At 35.0% G+C, this 20,292-nt stretch overlaps 1 protein-coding gene across 5 annotated transcripts in view; it reads left to right on the top strand.

Moving 5' to 3' along the window:
- The window catches only part of LOC136039588 (uncharacterized), a 221,891-nt gene that overhangs the window by 145,002 nt on the left and 56,597 nt on the right, over window positions 1–20,292 (top strand). For all 5 annotated transcript variants that reach the window (XM_065723445.1, XM_065723443.1, XM_065723446.1 and 2 more), the window contains one exon: window positions 15,582–15,708. In XM_065723445.1, the coding sequence (XP_065579517.1) occupies window positions 15,582–15,708 (127 nt within the window). The remainder of the gene's footprint in view (window positions 1–15,581; window positions 15,709–20,292) is intronic.

The following is a 20,292-nucleotide window of genomic DNA, read 5'->3' as shown; positions in this document are numbered from 1 at the left end:
ATGGGTGTAGATTTTCTTGCCCCGTATGCAATCCGAAGTGTTGAATTTTGTACTGTGTCCAACTTTGACAATGTTAATTGACAATCTGACGCGCTGATTATTGACGCATATTCGAGTTATGCCCGTATGTACTTAGTACAGAACTCTAGGAGAAATTCCGGTTTAGGTCCCCAGTTTGCTCCTGAGATCATTCGTAGCAAGTTCATTCTTCGGATACAACTATTCTTTGTCTCTTCTACTTGTTGTTTTCCAGTCATCTTGTTGTTTACTGTGTATCCTAAGAAACGCGCATTTGTTACGTATTGCACTTCCTTTCCACACATTGTCAACTTCTCCGGTGTTTCGATTCTTCTGTTGCTTATCATCATAGCCTGGGTTTTGTCTGGTGAGAATTGCAGATCAGCTGACGTTGCCCAATGTTCTAACTGTGTCATAATTGCCTGTGCTTTCTTTACTACTTCCTTCATATTATCTCCAATTACCCAGAATGCATTATCATCAGCAAAAATGGATGGTCTGCACTCATCATCATCTAATGGCATGTCATATACTCCAATATTGTAATAATCTGGCCCAAGTGCAGACCCCTGCGGAACTCCTCTCTTTGGTTCTACTTCAACTGTGGAAACTGATTGGCCAACTTTTACAACAACAGTACGTTCTGTCAGGTAACTCATTCCAAACTGTACAATGTTTCCAACCAATCCCATTGCCATCATTCCTTCTAGCATTTTTCGATGAACCAAATTGTCAAAAGCTCCTCGCACATCCAAAAATACCACTATCATTATTTTGCCATTCTGTAATACATATAATGCATCTCTTTGGAGTAAGACCAAATTTTCCAAAGTGCTTCTGTTACGCCGAAATCCACACTGATAGTCTTTGAGCCCTTTCTTTTCTTCTATCAACCATGAGAGTCTATTTTTTACTAGCCTTTCATAGACTTTCCCCAATACTGGTAAAAGGGTTATGAATCTGAAATTCTCATCTTCTCTGAGTCTTTTCCTGGTTTTGGTATCATAATCGCTGTCCCTTTTTTCCAAATCTTGGGGAAATATACAGATTTCCATGCTATATTTATCATCTTCAGCAGTTCCTTCATCCATATTTCAGGCAATCTTTTGACAAATTCTGGGTAAATAAGGTTCTCTCCTGGTGTGGTGTTTGGCAGGTTTTTCACGATCTCATTTACTTCTCTTTCTGTGAATGGTCTGTTATAATCTTCCATTCTTTTCTTTTGGGATACTTTCTTGACCTTCCAAATTGTTCTGTTACAGTCGTCTTTGAAGGGGTCCTGTCTTCCTATTACATTCTTCAAATATTCTGCTCCAGCATTTGCTTTATCTATGTTATCCACTAACATTTCCCCATTTACGACAATTGGTGGATTATCCTCCCTAGCTTGGTTTCTTGTGTTCATGCACTTGATGAATCTATATACTTTTGTACTGGACTCTCTAAAATCTAGATTTTCCACAAATGTGTGCCAGGAATGCCGTTTTGCCTCCTTCACCTTCTTTCTAAATCTAGCATGAGCTTGCTTCACCTTTATATATCTGTCTAGGGTTGGGATTCTGTCATACTCGTGTCTTCTCTTCTTCAGTTCTTTTTTAGCTTCCTCACAGTCCTCATTCCACCAGGGTGTACTTTTCTGTCCTTTCAGGTTATGCTTATTCTTTGGAATTGTTTTTTCTGCTGCCTCCAGCAATTTCCCCTGGAAGATTTCTATTTTTTGGTCTACTTCCTCCGCAAGCATAAGCATTTTATCTATATCCATGGATTTCAGTGCCTCATCAAATTCTGACCAGTTAGCTTTCTGGATCGAAAATCTGGGGCTTGATGGTTCACTGTCCTGGTCTTGTTGTTTCCACTGAATGACATATGGGTTGTGGTCGCTGAAAAGTGTGGGTTCGTTCACAGTATATATTGTATGACTATTTGCCAAACTTGGTGAGGCAAAAGCCAAGTCTATTGTTGTGTATGAACCATTGGAATAATTAATGCGTGTCGGGAAGTCTTTGGGTGTTAACAGGCACGATTCAGGGGTATCTAACATGAATCTTTGAAGGCTATTTCCTGCCTCATTATTTGTTCCACAACTACACCAAACATCAGAATGAGCATTAAAGTCTCCTACAATGATATGTTTCTCATTACCTGGAATTTCGTCTATAATAGCTTGCATTGAAGTACCCACTGATTTGTTATTTCCATGTGGATTATAAATGTTAATAATATTCAATGCATGTAGGTTTTTCGAAAACACTTTCACAGCAACTAATTCTATTCCATTTTTCTCCAACAATCCTGAATTTCTGAAACTTATTTTCTTGAAAGTTATTCCTTTTCTTATCCCTATTATCATTCCTCCTCCTTTCTGATCAATCCTGTCTCTCCGTATCACGCTGTAGCCCTTGAAATTCATTTGTATATACGGGTGTAGCCAAGTTTCTTGGATACACAATACATCCAAATCATTCTTGGATGAGTATTCTAGTAGCATGTCCTTTTTATGTGTGAGTATCGACTGTGCGTTCCAAGATAGTAGGGACAAGTTCATTTTTCTGAGGTTGTGACTCCCTGAGAGTTGCTTCCAATGCTGTTAGATCTTGCAATTCCTGCAGCAATCTTGGTGGCATCTGGTTTTACACCCGTTATGAACTCTAACGCTGTACATATTTTTAAAACACTCTGGTCCACTGTCAGATTGGTGATATTAATGAGATCTGGCTTTATCACCAATGCTGCAGTCACTGCCTCAAGTGCAGTCTGCACTGCATCCTTTTTCATCTGTTCCACCTTTTCAACGGGTACCATTGTCTGTGAGCTTCTTGCAGTTATCGTCGTTGTGTAAGCATGTGCAGTACTTGCTTTTTTATTAAGAGCTGCTGCATATGACTGATAAGTCACATTTGCCCTACGAATGCCCATCTGCTGCTGCTCAGCAATCCTATTGACCATCTGAGATTTATTCCTCGCTGGGCATTGAGCCGAGGTTTTTGCATGCTTTCCACCACAATTCCTACAGTAATACAACTCTTTTCTAACTGTAGCTTCTTCATTTTTGAGGGGGCAGTCTTTGGAATGGTGTGCTTTACTGCACCTTAAGCACGTTGGGGTTGTGGCTCTGCACTCATTTTTTCTATATCCAAATTTCTGACACATAAAACACTGTAAAACTGGTCTGTTATACTGAGAAACGGTTCTTTTACGTCCAATGAATCCCACTGTCTCAGGCAGAAACTACTTTCGAAAATAACCATCACTGCAAAACTGTCTTCTAATTTTTTTAATTCCTTGTTGAACCTCTTGAGTCGTCTTACTTCCAAAACTTTTGCTTCACTGACAATTTCTGCTTTAATGTCTTCCACTGAATATTCCTTGTCAATTCCTCTGATGACTCCTCTAGAGTGCCTTTTCCTTTCTTGACACATCACATCAATTTTGCCTAGCTTGGTTGTTGCAAGTAGTTTGTCTTTTGTTTCACTTTTCTTCATGTGTACACTTAATTTTTTTTCCGTTCCTTGTTGCACACAAATTCTAAGTCCTCCTTTGGCACAACTCCTTTCAGTGTTCTCAACAATATCATATCGTTTGGAAAGGTCTGATCTTCTTCCACTGGTGTGAAGATCACACATTCACTGTTCAGTTCCTTCTCTGGAATGTCCATTTCTCCCACTGCTCTGACCCTGCTTGAAACCTGTTCAGTTACAGTAGGTGATGGGAGGGGTGGTATGTTTTCAGTCCTTCTTCTTTTGAAAACTGCACTTGTACTAGGGTTCTGTCCAAGTTTAGGAAAGTCCTCGTCTGAAATAATACCCTCTGCAACAGCACAATTCACAGTATCTCCAATATCACTCATATTGTCTTCTGCCCCTGCAGTTTCGTCACTTTCAAGGATTTCAAACCTGTTCTTAGTGGACAGTGACACTGGGTCATGCCTTGTTCTTGTGTTCTGTCTGGCGTATGGCATCATTCTCACATTGTCTCTCACCGTGTTTCTTATCAACTGTGGCTATGGTTGCTGCCATTGCATTTGGACCGGGGTGTAATAAATTTGTGGGGGGTAGTTTACTGATCCTGCATTTGGATTTTGCATCATCATCTGTCCTTGATTTGAATACACATTACTAGGTTGCATTTGTCCCTGGTACACAGTATTATAATAAAGCTGGGTTTGGCCAGCCTGGACATGTTCACTTCTGCTTTCGTCCACTGGCAACTGATGTTGGTTGGCTGTGCAGTTCATATACCCACTTGGGCTTCTCACATTCTGGTATTGCACTGGACCAAGGTCCACCAGGGGCACTTGGCCCGAGTCCATGATTGTCCCTTCAGGGTCTACGCAAATTATACACCAAAATGTAGCTCACAGTTACACGAATCTCTCTCTGATAAGAATTCTTTTATCAATGTCCTCTCTTCATTATTATAAGCTGTTAATATATCTCGGTCACAAAACTCGGTCACAAAAATTATTGTCCGAGAAAGAAACAGTCTTTAAAACTCGGTCACAAAAATCTAAAACCAACTGATAGGCTATATTCTAACAATACAATGCGGCGACAGTTCAGTTCTGGTTAAACCAGAGCTCAGCGAGTGAATTGTTTCTGTGACGATTGAATTGGATAACTTTTACTCCTCAATTGTGAACTGATACAATACTGCCGCATACCATTATTGATGGCGACGTGATGGAAGTTTCAAAATATCTTTCGGAAGTTAAGGTCTTACACAGTAACCATGACTCAATTCCCAGGGTTCGCTTGTTCTATTTTAATTTTTTCACTTCCGAGATTATACAATTGCCGATAATAACTGAGCTCCCAATGCCCCTTCCATTATCACGTCCTTAGTTTTCCATAGAATTCATCTTTACCATGTGGCTATTTTTAAAAAAAAATCCGCTCTATTAGAAACACAATTCAAAATAAATGGCGCTGCGTCATCATTTCTCGAACCTCCGAAATTAGTTGAAAATTTCTTTAAGTATTTCCAGATAATTCTTTTGATATTTATTTGAAAGTTCGTTATAATGAAAACTAAATTTTTTAAATTGCCAAGTTAATTTATTTGCAGAAAAACCTCTTGATACCAATTTTTGGCTTAAGATTTTACATCTAATTTTAAAATCAATATAATTACTACAAATTCTTGCATAACGAAGTAACTGTGAGAAAAACGCCGAATATATGATATTTGAGTGTATATTACTTTCAGGGAATGGGAAAATAATCGCTTCAAAATCAAAATCATCCGTTTTATTATACATTTTAAAACTTAATTTATTATTATCACAAATATTAGTATTTAAATCTAAGAAATGATCTTCATGACCAGCGCCATGACTAGGTTCAAGAGTAAGCTCTGATGGATATATATTTTTAGAAATATCAATGAAATCCTTACAATTTAAGACCAAATGTCATCTAAATATCTTTTATTATTTGACAAAACATGTTTTAAATTATTTGGATTATTCTTATCCATCATATATTTATATTCTAGTTGACTTAAAAACAAGTCAGCTATAAATGGGCTGGCATTCCCCCCCCATGGGAATTCCCACGATTTGCTTGTACAAATCACCACCAAATCTTATGTAAGTATTGTATAAAACAAATTCTAATAACTCAAAAATCATATTCAAGCTGTAACATCTCAATTTAACTGTAGTATTAAAGCAATTTGTCCATATAGCTTTTTATGGCACTTGGTATTAACCAAGTGACATATAGCAGTCGCCAATTCTGTCGGTCGGTCTGTCGGTCTGTCTGTCGGTCTGTCTGTCGGTCCCGGTTTTGCTACTTTAGGCACTTCCAGGTAAGCTAGGACGATGAAATTTGGCAAGCGTATCAGGGACCGGACCAGATTAAATTAGAAATAGTCGTTTTCCCGATTTGACCATCTGGGGGGGAGTGGGGGCCCGGTTAATTCGCAAAAAATAGAAAAAATGAAGTATTTTTAACTTATCAGCGGGTATTTGGATCTTAATGAAATTTGATGTTTGGAATGATATTGTGTCTTAGAGCTCTTATTTTTAATCCCGACCGGATCTGATGACATTGGGGGGAGTTGGAGGGGGGAAACCTAAAGTCCTGGTTTTGCTACTTTAGGCACTTCCAGGTAAGCTAGGACGATGAAATTTGGCAAGCGTATCAGGGACCGGACCAGATTAAATTAGAAATAGTCGTTTGCCCGATTTGACCATCTGCGGGGGGAGAAGGGGCCGGTTAATTCGGAAAAATAGAAAAAATGAAGTATTTTTAACTTATGAGCGGGTGATTGGATCTTAATGAAATTTGATGTTTGGAATGATATTGTGTCTCAGAGCTCTTATTTTAAATCCCGACTGGGTCTGATGACATTGGGGGGAGTTGGAGGGGGGAAACCTAAAATCTTGGAAAACACTTAGAGTAGAGGGATCGGGATGAAACTTGATGGGAAAAATAAGCGCAAGTCCCAATCGGAACTTATTTGCTCTCTTTGGGGTAGTTGGGAGGGGGGAGTAAGTCTTAAAAATTAGAAAAATGAGGTATTTTCAACTTACGAACGGGTGATCGGATCTCAATGAAATTTGATGTTTAGAAGGATATCGTGTCTTAGAGCTCTTATTTTAAATCCCGACCGGATCTGGTGATGGGGGCGGGGAGTTGGGAGGGGGAAACCTAAAACTTGGAAAACACTTAGAGTGGAGGGATCGGGATGAAACATGGTGGGAAAAATAAATACAAGTCCTAGATAGATGATTGACATAAACGGAACGGATCCGCTCTCTTTTGGGTAGTTGGGGGGGGGGGGGGGGTTAATTCTGAAAAATTAGAAAAAATGAGGTATTTTTAACTTACGAATGGGTGATTGGATCTCCATGAAATTTGATTTTTAGAAGGATATCGTGGCTCAAAGCTCTTATTTTAAATCCTGACCGGATCTGGTGACATTGGGGGAAGTTTGGGGTGGGGAGACCTAAAATGATGGGAAACCCTTAGATTGGAAGGATTGGGATGAAACTTGGTTGGAAAAATAAGCAAAAGTCTTGCATACGTAATTTACATATTTGGAACGGATCCGCTCAATTGCGGGGGGGGGGGGTAATTCTGAAAAATAAGAAAAATAACGTATTTTTAACTTAAAGGAGTGATCGGATCTTCATGAAACTTCATATTTAGAAGGACCTCGTAACTCTGATATCTTATTTTAAATCTCAACCGGATCAAACGTAATTGGGGGGGGGGCAGTTGGGGGGACCGGAAATCTTAGAAAATACTTAAAGCGGTGAGATCAGGATGAAACTGGATGGGAAGAATAGAAACCTGTCTAAGATACGTGACTGACATAACTGGACCGGATCTGCTCTCTTTGGTGGAATTGGGAGGGGGGAGGTAATTTTGAAAATTGAGGTATTTGTAACTTACGAAAGGGTGACCAGATCTTAATGAAATTTGATATTTAGAAGGATCTTGTGCTATAAAGTTTAACTTTAGGTTCTGACCTTCTCACAAGTGCCAAATGAGCTCTTGGCTCTTGGCTCTTCCGACCTCGTCCAAATGAGCTCTTGGCTCTTCCGACCTCGTACCATATGAGCTCTCGGCTCTTCCGACCTCGTCACAAGTGCCATATGAGCTCTTAGCTCTTGTTTATTATAAGTGTCTATTTTTAAGAACCTTTTACTAGATAAGAGGAAAGATTTCTTGATAACAGTTTTTAAATTATCTAACACTACATTAAGTGATAAATTAGTATACATTGTCGCAAAATCGAAAGACTCAATTCTTTTAGCTGAAACCATTGTTAAAGAATCTATCAACCTGCAGTGAATTATTAACATTCCAATATGGATTAAAATTCGAAAATTTTCTAATACCAGAACAATAGGTTTTAAGTTTATTTACAATTTCCTTTAAAATTAAAGAGAGGTCAGTAGCAGCAATGCGGGTTGGACATTTAGCTGCTCCAGCAATAAACCGTGGTTTAGGCGGATTCTTATGAAATTTTACAGTCCAATATAGGAAAGGGAACTTTTTATCATTGTCATTTATTTTAATATTAAAATTTTAAAAAAAGTATTTCTTCAGTCTTATCAATTAAATTCTCATCCTCTAAATTTACCTTTTCGTAAACATTAATTGTGCATAACTCCCTTTTTAAGATATCACAATACAGCTTCTGACAAATTATGGCAAAATTATTATTAGCTTTATCCACTGGCACAATTACAAATTCATTCTGTAGATTAGCAATTGCTTGTTTAATCTTTGCATTATAAAATAATGATTTAGTGTTACTATTTTTTAAGTTAGAATATATTTTATTTCTTATTCTACTAATAATTAAATTCTTCCAACTTTGAAAACTCTCTTTATTTTTATTCTCTTTCTTACACCACTTATCAATAAATAAATCAAAATCATTTTCCAAGCCATCAAGAACACTCGATGGTTTCAGATGATGAGAAAGACGGAAATTAGCCCCTTTATTTGTTATAATTTGAAGATCAACTTGCTTTATTACTGACAAGTCCCCTGTTATAACATGTTTGTAAGTAGGATTTACAAATGGGCCAAGTTGCTTACAATTACAAACCGGTTTCCAATTTATATCACTATCTAATCTTTTAAGTATTAAATTATAATTGAAAATAATTTGCCCAATAGTTTTTGAAAATTTATAAGTTAAAACTGGACTATCATTATAATTCAAATTACTGGGAAGGGCCTGTTTCACATGCCGCTGATTTAAAATTTCTGGTAAATTAATATCTTCAATCTGCTTACAAGTAAAATTAATAGGTAAATATAACCTGTTATCCTTATTACCAATCTTATCAAGCTTTTTCTTTTTTGAAATACATTTCGTTTTAGTTAGAATGCGAATTGTATCACATATTACTTTAAAATTATATTCAAGAGCTGTATTATTCTTAACAATCCAGAGAAGTTTGATTAAATTCCTCTTGGATAAATTATTTAGACATTTTATTACAGAAATCATACCCCTAGATTCAAGTAGCTGGCATAGATCTATAGAAAGCATATGTAAATCGAATTCATTTTTTCTATTATTTTTCCTATGTCCTCTCGATCGTTTCTCAATCGTGGTTTAGGGGGATTCGTATGAAATTTTACAGTCCAATATAGGAAAGGGAACTTTTTATCATTGTCATTTATTTTAATATTAGAATTTTTAAAAAGTATTTCTTCAGTCTTTTCAATTAAATTCTCATCCTCTAAATTTACCTTTTCGTAAACATTAGTTGTGCATAACTCCCTTTTGATCTTCTTTGAAGGGTATCCAAATTTTGGGTCTAAAAAAAAATTCAAGGAATGTTTTCAAAAGATACGTTTTACAAAATTTAAGCTAGTCCAAATGTGTTTTTCTATTGCGAATCGCACTGCCTTTAAATAAATTTTCATATCGAAATGTTAAAGAGAGTTTTGGTACAGAATGTTATTTCAAGCTAAATTTACTAATTAAATAGATTAGGATTTGGATTGAGGCGCGATCTATTTGTCTACAGCTTTTAACAAATAGGATTAATATTATTTTTTCCCAATAGATTACGAATTCGGCCATTATGAGGTATTTTGGTGGATTGATTGGGACATTTTCTTTTTAGCTGCAATGACATGGCAAATCTAAGGGGAGATTTGTTTAATGATGAACAGTATGAGCTGCTACTGGGGATCCTTAAATCAACGTCCCCTAGATATATAGTGACAATAGTCAATTTTATTTTAAAAGGTTTAAAGGCTCGAAAATAAGAGTTTTCTTTTATTTATTTGTATCTGTTTATTTCTTACGCTTTGTATCAGTTTTATGTATGGACAGGGTAAGCAATTTAATTTGGGGAGTTTGTAGTGGACCATGGAAAAACAGCTTTCGGATAGAATTGAGTTGGGTCCGTAGAGGGCTTTCGGCCACGTTTTAGGCAAACAGGATGCCCTGTGTCTTGTAGAACGTCCTTTCTCTGAGCCCGACTTCTATGCCCTCACCTCCAACTCTGCCTCAATGGCCTGGTAGTATGCGAAGCTACTGATTTCGTACCTCCGAGGGGGAAACCAAGTCTTTCAACTAATGTATGTCAGTTATACTGTTGGAAATAATTTTTAACTGTTTGTCAATTATAATTTATAACTGTTGTTGGAAATATTTTTTTTTACAATGTGGTAGATACGCCCTGCCTTCTTCAAAACCTTTTTACTTGCCAAAAAATTCTTGCCTTGCCTCAGGAGTAAATGCGGTTTTACGGGAGGGACCGAGGGAGCACTTGCCCTGGGCGCAGAAATTTTAGGAGTACAACATTTGAAATTAATAATCTAGCAATGTTAATCATTTTGTACTTTTTGAAATTTTATTTTTATTGAAATAAAGTAGTGGGTCCAGATAATAATTGAAAATAATTAATGAATAATCAATTAATAAATCATCAAATACCTAATAATAATGGATTTAAATAATAAGTTAAAAATAAATCTATTAGGTAATTAACAAATAGAAAATAATTTTGTTAATGCATGGCATTTTTTGTGTAATTTGGCCTGAAATTTTTGTGGGAGACAAGGGGGAGGGTGCTAATCAAGCTTTTACCCCGAGCGCAAGAGAACCCAGAATTGCCACTGCTCGGAATGTTGTTTCATGGAACTCTGGGTTGAGGGAGAAGAAGTCTTCTAAAATGAGTGTTAAGCCGCCCATTTCTGTTAATAAGATTGACATGCTCTCCACTCGTATCCGTTTCTCTAAGCGAAGAGTAATCGAGGATATACAATCCTGCTTATTAAGAGGACTGCTTGGGGATGTAGAATCAAATCCTAAAGGGAATTGTTCAAGGGCCGTATCTAGGGGGAGGGGGCTCAACCCCAAACAAGTAAAGGTGAAAATTTGCATTAAAAGACAGTTTGCCTAGTTGAGCTGAATCAAAATCTTGGGTAGGCCTATGGCCAGAGCAAAACTGTCTTGGTTTTTGCTCATGAAAAATGGATTTATTAAAAGTTGATTTTCTAATCGAGATCGGGCTAAAGACCCCAGGAACCTAAAATTGTCTCTCTTCTCGTTGCTCATTGCATACTTAAACCTTTTGACTTTTGGAGATAGCCCAAGAATTTTCATTTACGTTTAACGGCAGATTCCTCTTGTTTACTGAAATTCACTTAGTATGATGTATGAACCCTTTCATTGATTGATTTGTTTTTGTGCCAATATTCAAATTACATTTGCGCTAAACTGGAGTTTATAGTGCAAGTTCATTGTATTCGTCTTTCTAGTCCAGACGACGGTGGAAGATGGGCTTGGATCCGTTGAAAAATTTTTGTAGATTGATTTTTAGGATTTTTCGTCGATCCAAAACATGGTGAGATTTATATTCCTTTGAAAAATGTGATTTTCAGAATTGGCTAAAAATTGTCAAAGCCCCTTTTAATTTGCGTTTGAGGGACACAAGGGGAAAAGAGTCAACCAATGAAAATGCGAGAAAACTTTTTTTGTACTTTTATGATATATCGACCACAGCAAGTACCCATGTTAAGAAAACAACTCTTACTTTATAATCTACAGAATAATCATAGTTAACACATTTTACATGCTTCCTTGCTATACTTTACCCCCAACCCCCCTAATGTGCAAATATATAGCCCAAACTATATATTTTCAATGCTTTCTCCTCGTGGTTTTTTTTTCCATTTTTTGTTTCGTAACAGTTGAATAAGGTAGACGGGGAAACAACCGAGACGCATTCGGGGAATAGATAGGAAATGTATAATTTTGGCTATATATTTGCACATCAGGGGGGTTGGGGAAAAGTATAGCGGGACTGCATGCAAAATGTGTTAGTTATGATTATTCTGCATGTTATGAAGTAAGAATTCTTTTATTAATATGGATACTTGTATGATCTAGCTGTAGTTGATATATACCCTTTTTTCAACACAGCACAACATATATTTATACATATGTATATATATATATATATATATATATATATATATATATACATATATCAGACTAATTTAAGCTCAACATCGGTTCCGGACAAAGGAAAACTGGACAAGTCGCAGAATACTGTCTCTCCAGAAGTAGACATTCTAGAGAAAAGTGAGAGGCATTTTTAAATTGCTAGTTTTATACCTTTTTTATGATTAAAGATGCATTTGTGGTTACTCACCCTCATTTCCCCGATGATCCCATATATAGCCTCAGGATATACAGGCAAACCAAAAAATAAAACAATGGAATTCTTACTTTCTATTATGAAGTATATTTGAACTAATCAGATTATCATGTTTTCGTCTATTATTATTCACATTTTTAGTTATTTTAAATAGCCTAGTATTTTTATTTAATGGTATCAGTTTTATCTTATTTTGCTTTGTGCATAGACTAAGGCTATATGGGGAATTGGGGATGAGTTGTCACAGATGTGACTTTAACCGTAAGAAAGAGCATAAAATTAGCAATGTAGAAATACCTCTCTTTCTGTTCTATACCTCTCTTTTGTCTCCTCTTCTATACCTATCTTTTGTTCTCCTTCTAGAGACCTGCTGTTCTGTAAATTAACCAACAAATTTATTATTATTTATTAGTCTATTACATTTATTAGTTAGTCTGTTATTTTCTGTTATTGTTTATTATTATTTATTAGTCTATTACATTCATTAGTTAGTCTGTTTTAGTATATAACTGGTAATTTATTAGTCTATTAATTTGTTCAAATAATATATTTGTTCCTGTACAATAAAGTTTTCAACTGAAATGTGATTAGTTACTCACTATTGTTCTAATTATCTATACTTAAGCCATGATAAATCCTTTAAATAATTTCTTAGACTTCACTGACTATCCATTTATAATCAAAATGAAATGAAAATATATGTTAACGGGAAAAACTCCAAATTACGACAGTAATATATACGCATGCTTAAAAAAGGCTGAACATTTCTGACAAATTCTTTAAATATTTGTTGTAATTATTAATTCTATTTTTCATTTTATTAACATTAATTCTTATTTAATTCAAAATTAATAGCGAATATTGATTTCTTTTTAATCCATTTTACGGTTGTAGAAATACTAAAAAAAAGCCATTTGGCTTTGTTTTCCATTTTGTGGGATTCTTGTCTTTTTTTCAATGGCTGCTTCATTTATTTGCGTGAGGGTAGAGGGGCCAAACCCTAAGGTCGAATAATTCCTGAAACATCAGCAAAAGAACGAGGTATAAAGCATTTTGCGGTGTGGTTGCACTCCCCTACCCCTTATGGGGGAGGTGGGAGTCTTTAGAGTATGATGTTTTGATATTCTTGACATTTTTGTTCTTTTTTACTCCAAAATATGATTTCAATCAATGTAGGGTTTTTTTTTTTTTTTTTTTTTTTTTTTTTTTTTTTTTTTTTTTTTTTTTATGTGCATCTTATCTTCAAGTTGACGCATGGAAAAAAGAGAACAATTTATATTAGAAGGTTTCAAATATGTACTTATGAATCTACGAGGGTTCATAACATGTAAACATGTACTTACGAGGGAAGGGGGTTTTTCTAGCAATTTTTTTATTCTTCTAGTTCTTTCTCCAATATTAAACGGTCATTATAACAAAAATAATTATATTTAAAAGCTTTTCAACCGTATACAAACAATAAACAAAGTTACCATAACTAACTACCATTCCACATAGACTAATTAACAGTAATGGAAAATTACCATATACTAATATACACTTCCAAATAAATGATGAACAATAAATCGCACAAATGCTCTTGGATGATGAAGCTCGAGGTTTGTGTAGCAACAAGCTGTTTAATCTTTTGTGTAACCTAAAGTGTTTACCTAAAGTAACTTTGTTACCTAAATTACTTTAGTTACCTAAAGTAACTTTGTGTTAGTTACCTAAAGTAACTAAATGAGGAGGGGGGTGTAGTTTGGATTAAATCTGGAAAGCTTTAAAAAGTTGGATTATATCAAAAATATGAGAAATTTCATAAATCTGATCTTTTTTTGGGGGGGGGGAGGCACTGGTCTAAAGGTGCTAACACTGTGGGAGTACGTATAATGTCGTACTGTTTTCATGTAGTTGAAATCTATTGATTCGAAATTCGATTGATTTTGTATATATGTGATATCTGTTCTTAGTTTAATTTATTTAGCTGTTGAAATTGATAGAAATTAAGATTTATGTTCTCTGTGCAAGTTTTCGGTACAATCAATAAATTTTTGCTGTCCTACGGTTATAATTTCCCAATGTAAGGTGACTTTTTCGCTGTCCTTCGGACAGCGAACATCCAGTTTTATCCATCTATCGTATTGCAGTTCTGAAATTTGCTTTATTTTTTTATATATTGAAAAATACGTTGGAAATTTGTTGAAAATTGTTCAAAAAAGGAGAATTTTCCTATTTTTTGTGTAAGTTAAGATCATTCTCTTTGTATTATGGTAATTACGGCTTGGTGAAAGAATATATATGAAATTCACGAGCTCGTTGATATAAATATCTTTCTCTTGTCGTTCAAGTATGTAAATGTATAGGTTGACGTTTCCCTCCTGGATTTCCCGCCACACCCCGTTTTTTTACTCCCCATTCAGACTTCAAAAAATACACTTTTTTTTTAAGGTTTTCAGTGAAAAACAACAACATTTGCCTCCGTCTAGATTTTATCCCCCCAACATTTTGGAGAATTGGCACCACGTCACTGAATAAACTTTAACCTACATAAATTTTCAAAAGTCAGCTTAGTGGCGTGTGGTAGGTGGGAGTATATTTTATCAAAAATACCTAAAAGCGGGTAAATTGTCAGATTTTGCCCGAGTTTTCACTAATCAACCAGTTCACAAGACCGATTTTATATGGGTGTCATCAGTTTTTTATTTACTTTCCTTAACTTTTTTTTTTACAATCTATTTATACAGTTTAAAAAATTATTGAAGGGGAGGTTTCAAGCTCCCATCTGCATCTACATTTCAAGGGACTTGCAGTTATGGCTGCAAAAACTTGTGAATTATATGAAATATATCAGAAATTCTGTCCGCCCTCCACTAAAATGTATCTAAGAAGCATTAGATTTCAATTGGTAATTACCATTATTCATAGACTAATTAGCATTAATAGTCAATTACCATACACTAATAAAAATTTCAAAATAGATAATTAAGAATGGATAACTTGTACAAATGATTTTGGATTACAAAATTTAAGGTTCGTTTCTTTCATAAATTGTCTAAAACAAACTGTTTAGTTGTTTGTAAAGTTTCTAAAATAGGCTGTTTGAGGTAACTAGATAAGTAACGTCAGAGAGGTATAAATTAATACGTATAGAAGGAGCCTCTTTCTACCTCTGATCCTTATCAAGGTATCTTTATTATTTCCCTTAAAGGGCGTGTCTGACCTCAAGACTTAAAGACCTTTACATGAAACAGGGAGAGCCTTTACCTCCCAGGGTGTTAGTAGCTCCCCCTGACACAATTTTCAATTGTTGAGAAATTACTGTGGGATCAATTAAGAATCAATTAATTTTAACTGTTATTTATAGCCTTTAGGTGTTTTTCTAGGCAAAGCCTAATTGATTTTTAATTTACAATATTTTCTTTATGAATTTCAGTTCCACTGCGGCTCGTGATCTCTGGTGGAGCCGACTCCACGAAGGAACTGAGCGAGAACGTCAAAAGGAGCCTACAGCCATTCCAATACAAGTTGTTTACTACGACAATTCCAGTGGTGTAGAATGTGTAAGTACTTTTGTCCTAGGTTGTAATCGGTAAGGATCTTTCCCCCCAAAATCAACCAAAGAACCTGTTTTAGGCAGTTTGTGAAAGAACACACTAAGTTGAAAGAAATGTGCGACAAAATCTTGCCTCAAAATTACAATGCACTTTTAATTCCCAAGTTAAAATTAAATTGCGCGTTAAATGTGGTGTTTTCAAAACGTAAACTGTACTTTTTCGTATAGCTTCGAACAACACGTTTGACGCACGCAGGGCTAAGGGAGGAGAGTAGGAATGTTTTTCCCTAAGGGGGCCGAGTTAATATTAAAAAGTGCATTATTAAGCCATAATTTTTTCATTGTTCTAACGCCCCTCCCTCTCTGTGCGCTGACAGCACATACGCGTATTCGCATATGTGTATATGAAGCTCATATGCATTAATTTTTTGAAGGCGATGAGGGGAATAAGAAATTACATAAAAAATACTTAATACCAATTTAAACAAGAATTCAAGTAATTGTAGATGTCTTTTTTTTGTTCATCTAGGATTGCGGAAGGAAGGCAGAGCTCCCAATCCCTACATTCTGTAAAGCATGATGTAAACTAGTGGCTGCTAAAAAGAAAATATAAGTACAGCTTAGAATCGAACCATTAAGGAGTTCTAAATAACACAGGAACACAAACATAGTAATCACTTAGGATTCTAGAATGAAAACAAAAAAATAAGTGAAGCTTAGAGTCGAAGCATTAAGGAGTTCTAAATCACACAGGAACACAAACACAGTAATCACTTAGGATTCTAGAATGAAAAAAAAAGTGCAGCTTAGAATCGAAGCATTAAAGAGTTCTAAATGACACAGGAACACAATCATAGTAATCACTTAGGATTCTAGAATGAAAATAAAAACATAAGTGCAGCTTAGAGTCGAAGCATTAAGGAGTTCTAAATAACACAGGAACACAATCATAGTAATCACTTAGGATTCTAGAATGAAAATAAAAACATAAGTGCAGCTTAGAGTCGAAGCATTAAGGAGTTCTAAATAACACAGGAACACAAATAAGTAAGTGCAGCTTAGAGTCGAAACATCAAGGAGTAAGAACACGAACATAGTAATCACTTAGGATTCTAGAATGAAAAAAAAGTGCAGCTTAGAATCGAAGCATTAAAGAGTTCTAAATGACACAGGAACACAATCATAGTAATCACTTAGGATTCTAGAATGAAAATAAAAACATAAGTGCAGCTTAGAGTCGAAGCATTAAGGAGTTCTAAATAACACAGGAACACAATCATAGTAATCACTTAGGATTCTAGAATGAAAATAAAAACATAAGTGCAGCTTAGAGTCGAAGCATTAAGGAGTTCTAAATAACGCAGGAACACAAATAAGTAAGTGCAGCTTAGAGTCGAAACATCAAGGAGTAAGAACACGAACATAGTAATCACTTAGGATTCTAGAATGAAAATAAAAAGGCTTTGAGTGATTAAAAAATTGATTAGTGGCATGAGAGTCTTAATTAAAGAATATAATTGATTAATATTTATACTGAAGTTTTTGTAGGATTCTTAATTAGCCTATTATATAAAGCGTTTGCTTTTGTCCCAGCAAAGGACAGATACCCCTCTCCCCTCTGTTCAGAATTTGAAAGAGAAGATACTCACTGTTTTGAGTTAAAGCTGTTTCACTGACTGGTCAATTTACCTGAATATTTCCTTAAAAGTTGAAATTTGGAATTGCTGTCTTTTCTTTGCAAAAAGCAGGCTTATCTGTTGACAGAATATCATCGCTGCCACCGAAGGTCATGTCCGACACTTTCAAACTTTGAAATAGCTTCCAAAAACCGTTTACTAAGCTGTACTCAAAGGGAAGTTTAGCAGCCTAATGTATGTTCAATCATATTTTGATCCTCTTGCTCTACATTGTCCTGCTGATCCTTCCTCCGAGAGCAGCTTAGCAAAATATTTTTTGGCAGTTTTCTCAGAAGCATGAAGTTGGATACGACTCTAAGCCGTGACAGCTTAAAGTTCAAAATAAAACTACATCTTATTCAGTTATTTATAATAATAAACTTCATAATATTAATATAGTTCTATAATAATATGGATAATTTTAGGATATAATAAACTTTATAATAATAAAAGTTCATTCAGTGCCTTCTCCAAAAAGTCATCTTTAAACTTGTTTGTTAAGTGTCCCACAAATAATCACCAACATTGTCAACAAAAAAAATTTTGTTGACAATGTTGACAACAAAACAAATTTTTTGAAAACAAAACATTTTTTGTTGACAACAAAACAAAATTTTTTGTCAACAAAAAATCACCAACATTGTCAACAAAAACAAATTTTGTTGACAATGTTGACAACAAAACAAATTTTTTGAAAACAAAACATTTTTTGTTGACAACAAAACAAAATTTTTTGTCAACAAAAAATCACCAATCATTTAACATTTGGCATTATACCAGCTTCTTCATTGTGTTTGTCTCAGAAACTGAAATTAGACACGATATTAAATTTATTTTGCCAGTTAAGCTAATTATACAAACTTCGCTTTATTCTTACATTAAAAAAGGCCAAGAAACTCCTAATATTAGATGGCGTTAGTAGTTTTGTTGAGACCAGTTTCCACTCTAACTTATCTATACTCTTTTACTATTAGAGTATCAGCTTTTACTTGAAATAGATTTTATAATATTGTTCGAAATAAATCATGACAATGTTTCTCTAAGTTGTCATTTAGCGGTAACTTTGTTTTGGGAGGGTAAAGCCTTTCAGGAGTATAGATGAATAAATTCCGTGGCATTTTATCATGGGCTTCTTTAAGTATATTCTGTGTCCGCTCAGCCATGGCTAATAAGCCTTAATATATTATAGTCGTCTTCTTCATTGAATTTAATGAGATGGAAAGATTCTAATTCCCTTTTGCGGTGAAAAAATTGCATTAATCTTTTTTTGTTCCAATGAGGTGGAATTTTTTTTGCTCAAATGGTTTTAGAGGAGAAATTTGATGCATAAAATGGGTCTTTCTTCAAATCTATCTTAAAATCCTCCTTTAAAGGATAAGCTTGACACTTCTTTAACATGTGTATCCTTTAAAAGGATGAACTTGAGTCTTGAAAAAGGGTAAACTGAAGGGTGTTTCTACATCATTAACTTCAAATCTATCCTTAAAAAAAAAAAAAAAAAAAACAAACAAAAAAAAAAAAACAAAAAAAAAAAAACAAAAAATAAAAAAAAATAAATGCTGAGCATGTTGTATTGATATGTTAAGATGTTAAGGCTTGTCCCCTACACTGGTGTAATTTAATCAAAAACCGTAGGGAAGAGGGGGTAAAGTTGAGTCAATTTTCTCAAATCAAGTAAAAATGACAGTGAAAACCGAAAAATGAGCCATATAGTACCATGAAGGTAAATATCGTATATACTTATGAAAACTGATCCGTTTCTGTGGTTGCTTGAGCTATGCAGGCTTATCTTAATTTTAACAAGATTTGTGAAGAAACTTAAGATTCAGCTGGGGGGGAAGTAAACTGAGCTCTGATGGGGGCAAATCGAAATACAAGAGGGACAGTCCCCCACTGTCCCATAGAAAATTATACCTTTCGTCCCCTCTGCAATATTTGGCGTTTTATTTTGTCATGGAATAGTTTGAAATTTCAACATAATATTATCTTGCAGTAGCTGAGATTTAGCTTATCTATCTACCGAGCGAAATTTTTTAAATGCAGTTCCATTTTTTTTGTTACTGAAAAAGACATGAGAATTTGGCGAAAGAAAATTCTATTTAAAATATTCTGGCTCTGGCTATATTCTGGCATAATTCTGGCTCTGGTTCGTTTAGTGGGTATATTTGAAACTAAGGAATCTATTGATATTAGCATTCTGTGCTTTCGGTCCAAAATAGCTACAGTCTGATCGTAAAATTGAATAGTTCAAAAGGACCATAAAACCTAAAAGTTATCCTTAAAGCGAGGGGCTACTTACTACCATCGCGGGCTATTCACTCAGCAACATGTTGCTCACCTTGGAGGGTCATTACTTCCCCATATTTTTATTAACTTGAGTTTTTCTTCTGTACCTTTTGTGGGCCCCATGTGCCTGTTATAGCCTCCAAGAGAAAGCAACGGTTTATTGTTGCCACTATAAAAGGGCTACTTACGTGTGATAGCGACCACACCTAAAAAGTAAAGTTTGCTTAATCCTAATGAAATATACCAAAATATGATGAAGATCTAATACTTTAGTAATAAAATTATATAAACTACAGCAGATAATTATGGAAAGCAGGCCATCCAGAACGCATTATATTAAATACGTAACCTAACCTAAATAAATTAAATATTTAATAAAAAATACCTGCATAATATATTTTCTCACTGATACTAAGCTAATTATCTCCGAATGCAAACAGAGAAGCCAGTTTTATTCAGATCAAGATTAGCAATGTGGTCGCTATAACACTTAAGTACCGTAAAAGGGAAAAGATCGATGCCTAGCGTTACATTTTATAATGCTCAAGTATTTGGTGATTTTAGCTAATCCGTCTCCCCATACCCTACGACTCACCCTTTACATTTCCTCGGGTTTCCTTGCGCCCTGT

The sequence above is a fragment of the Artemia franciscana genome, chromosome 19 (genome assembly GCF_032884065.1).
Source record: "Artemia franciscana chromosome 19, ASM3288406v1, whole genome shotgun sequence".
Taxonomy (NCBI): Eukaryota; Metazoa; Arthropoda; class Branchiopoda; order Anostraca; family Artemiidae; genus Artemia; species Artemia franciscana.
This window is presented reverse-complemented; position numbering and strand designations above follow the sequence as displayed.